Raw genomic sequence first — 3,281 nt, forward strand, 5'->3', positions numbered from 1 at the left:
TTCTCATATTTTGTTTCGTCAGGCACACGATAGTGCCCCTGGGTTTTCAAGAGATTGACAATTTCGCTACTAATTGTCTACCTGTAGCTATTTTTGGCTACATCAGGTGGTATAAGAGCCTTTTCCAATGGCGGGAGAAAAGAACGAACCTGATAGGATTGAGCAGATGGAACAAACTCTTCAAGGATTCCAACGTACCCTTCAACAGATCACCGAAACCTTAACTACTCTTGCGACCCAGGTTCGTGACCCCCAAGTCCCACCGGTTGTACAAGTCGACGATAGAGTTCTCGCTCGCAGAAATCAACCTCCAAATCAGCGATTCCAACCAAGAAATCAAGCAAGGGATCAACTCAGGCAGCAGGAACAGGGTCGTTTGGGTGAGGATTCCGACATTGATGAAGATAGTGGAGAGGAAGAAGCAAGAGTAGGGAGATTTGGATGCGTAGAGACAACCGAGATTTCGATTACAAGCAAAGAGCCAAGGATGTCCCATCATTCACGGGCTCAATGAACGTTGAGGACTTCTTGGATTGGAAGAGTGAACTCGAAATTTTCTTTGAATTCTACGAGATACCTCCAGAGAAACGAGTCACTTTAGTAGCTTACAAGCTCAAAGGCGGGGCTCAAGCTTGGTGGAAGAATCTTCAGCTCACCCGCGAACGTCAAGGTAAACTTCCTATCACTAACTGGGATCGTATGGAACGAGAATTGTGTAGGAGATTCCTACCCCCTAATCATGATCAAATATCGTTTAACCTCTTCCAAAATTGCTCACAAGGAGATAGAACAGTAGAAGTCTACACAGCTGAGTTCCATAGGCTTTCTTCACGAAACGACTTGTCAGAGACTAAATCCCAACAAGTCACACGTTATATTAATGGACTTAAGCCCACCATCCAAGATAAAATTTTGTTAGTTCCTGTTTATACTTTAGATGATGCTTTCAACCTGGAAATTAGAGCTGAAAATCAGCTCACTAAGACCAATCGTGCTTGGAATTCGAATCGGAATCGCCTCACTACCGGTCCACCTATTTTCATTTCTCAGCCCATAAAATCCCCGGTGACCGTTACCAAGCTGACACCCACGGAGTGTGGGAAGAGCGTGGCGTCTTCATCAAATACAGCCACGAAATCAGCCAATCTTATGCTCGCCCTGTTAATGGCAAGTGTTATAAATGCGGGATTCACGGGCATAGAGCTAGTGATTGTAAGGATGCTACAGGTAAGGTTGGTCTAACGACAAGGGAGGACGAAGAAGAAGAAGTAGATGGTAATGATGACTATTCCTATGAAGAAGAACAAGATGAAAAGTTGTGTTTTCCAGCAGAGGAACCTACTTACGAAGATTCTTCAGCAAGAACATGTGTTGTAAGGCGCATTATGCTTTCATCTAAGCTACCTGTAAACACATCTCAACGACATAATTTATTTAGAACATGTTGTATTGTTCATCAAAAGGTTTTCGATGTGATTGTTGTCAGTGGAAGTACTGAGAACATTGTGTCTAGAGAGATCGTGCAGCAACTGAATTTAAAACCAGAAAAGCACCCTACTCCATACAAGATAGGATGGATTAAATATGTTGGCGACATTTGTGTCACTTAGCGCTGCCGAATTCTGTTTTCTATTGGCAAGTAAAAAAGATGAGGTAATTTTTGATATAGTTGACATGGATGCTTGTCATATTTTGTTAGGCAGGCCCTGGGAGTTTGATGTCAACGCCACACATAAGGGGAAGGACAACACCTACTCATTTAAAGTTGATGGGGTTAAAATGGTGTTAGTTCCTTTAACTGAATCTAATAAACCGAAAATCACTCAAACTGGACAAGCTAGAAAGAATTTAGTAGTTATGGCACATCGAGAATTTGAGGAAGAAATCAAAGGGGAACAAGTGATTTTTGCCATCGTCGCGATTGGATCGATACAAGAAGGTGTTTGTAGTAAAATTCCTGAAAAATTAGTTCCTCTTCTGGAAGAATTCCAATCTTTGATCCCCGAGGAGCTACCTGCGACACTTCCCCTATGCGAGAAATACAACATCATATTGATTTTATTCCAGGGGCAAAACTACCTAATTTGGCGCATTACCGAATGAGCCCAAAAGAAAATTTAATATTGCAGGAACAGGTAGAAGACTTGTTACAAAAGAGGCTAATTCGTGAAAGTATGAGTCCTTGTGTTGTACCGGCTTTGTTAGTTCCAAAGAAAGATGGAAGCTGGAGCATGTGTATGGATAGTCGTGCCTTAAGTTATGTTCGTATTCGACCAGGTGACGAATGGAAAACAGCTTTCAAGACTAAAGATGGACTCTATGAATGGTTGGTCATGTCATTCGGGTTATCTAATGCACCAAGTACCTTCTCCCGTTTAATGAATCAAGTGTTGAAACCTTTTCTTGGGACATTCGTAGTTGTTTACTTTGACGATATTCTTTTTTATAGCAAGTCAGAGAGTGATCATCTAGTACACCTTAAGGAAGTTCTCACTACTCTAGCCAGCAACAAAATTTATCTTAATCTTTAAAAATGCAACTTTTTGACTGATCGATTGTTGTTTTTGGGTTTTATTATCACTGCTTCTGGGATTCCAGTTGACGAAGAAAAGGTCTGGGCTATTCGTGAGTGGCTGGTGCCTCGTACCGTAGGTGAAGTTCGAAGTTTCCATGGGCTTACAAATTTTTATAGGAGATTTGTGCACAACTTCAGTTCTATCATGGCACCTATTACTCAATGCATGAAGAAAGGCCAATTTCAGTGGGGAGAAGAAGCAACTAAAAGTTTTGAACTCATCAAAGAAAAGTTAACCACGACTCCTTTACTTGTGTTACCCAATTTTGATAAGCCTTTTACTTTGGAGTGTGACGCGTCAATTATCGGCATTGGAGTAGTTTTATCGCAAGAGAACAAACATGTTGCTTTCTTCAGTGAAAATCTTAGTGAGGCACGACAAAAGTGGACGACATACGAGTTACAGTTTTATGCTATTTATCGTTCTGTTCAACACTGGGAGAAATATTTGTTTCATCGGGAGTTTGTCTTATTTACCGATCACGAGGCCTTAAAGTATTTTAACAACCAACATAACTTAAATCGTATGCACGGCCGTTGGGTTTCATATCTTTAGCGTTTTACTTTTTTTTTAAAACATCAGTCAGGTTCCCAAAACAAGGTGGCAGACGCATTGAGTCGACGAGCTGAGTTGTTGGTTACGTTAAAAACTGATATTCTTGGTTTTGAAAATTTGAAGGATTTATATGTGGAAGATGATGATTTT

General features: G+C 40.9%; 1 protein-coding gene across 1 annotated transcript; it reads left to right on the forward strand.

The window, feature by feature from the left end:
• Positions 1 to 510: 510 nt before the first annotated feature.
• Positions 511 to 2,531, forward strand: LOC145111844 (uncharacterized). Its single transcript, XM_079048089.1, has 4 exons — positions 511 to 1,227; positions 1,464 to 1,599; positions 1,700 to 1,948; positions 2,068 to 2,531. Exons 1-4 carry the CDS (start codon positions 511 to 513, stop codon positions 2,529 to 2,531), a joined length of 1,566 nt encoding a protein of 521 aa, XP_078904215.1.
• The last annotated feature ends 750 nt before the right edge of the window (positions 2,532 to 3,281 follow it).

The sequence above is a fragment of the Lactuca virosa genome, chromosome 1, assembly GCF_052849685.1.
Source record: "Lactuca virosa cultivar CGN04683 chromosome 1, Lactuca_virosa_CGN04683_v6, whole genome shotgun sequence".
NCBI classification, from domain to species: domain Eukaryota; kingdom Viridiplantae; phylum Streptophyta; class Magnoliopsida; order Asterales; family Asteraceae; genus Lactuca; species Lactuca virosa.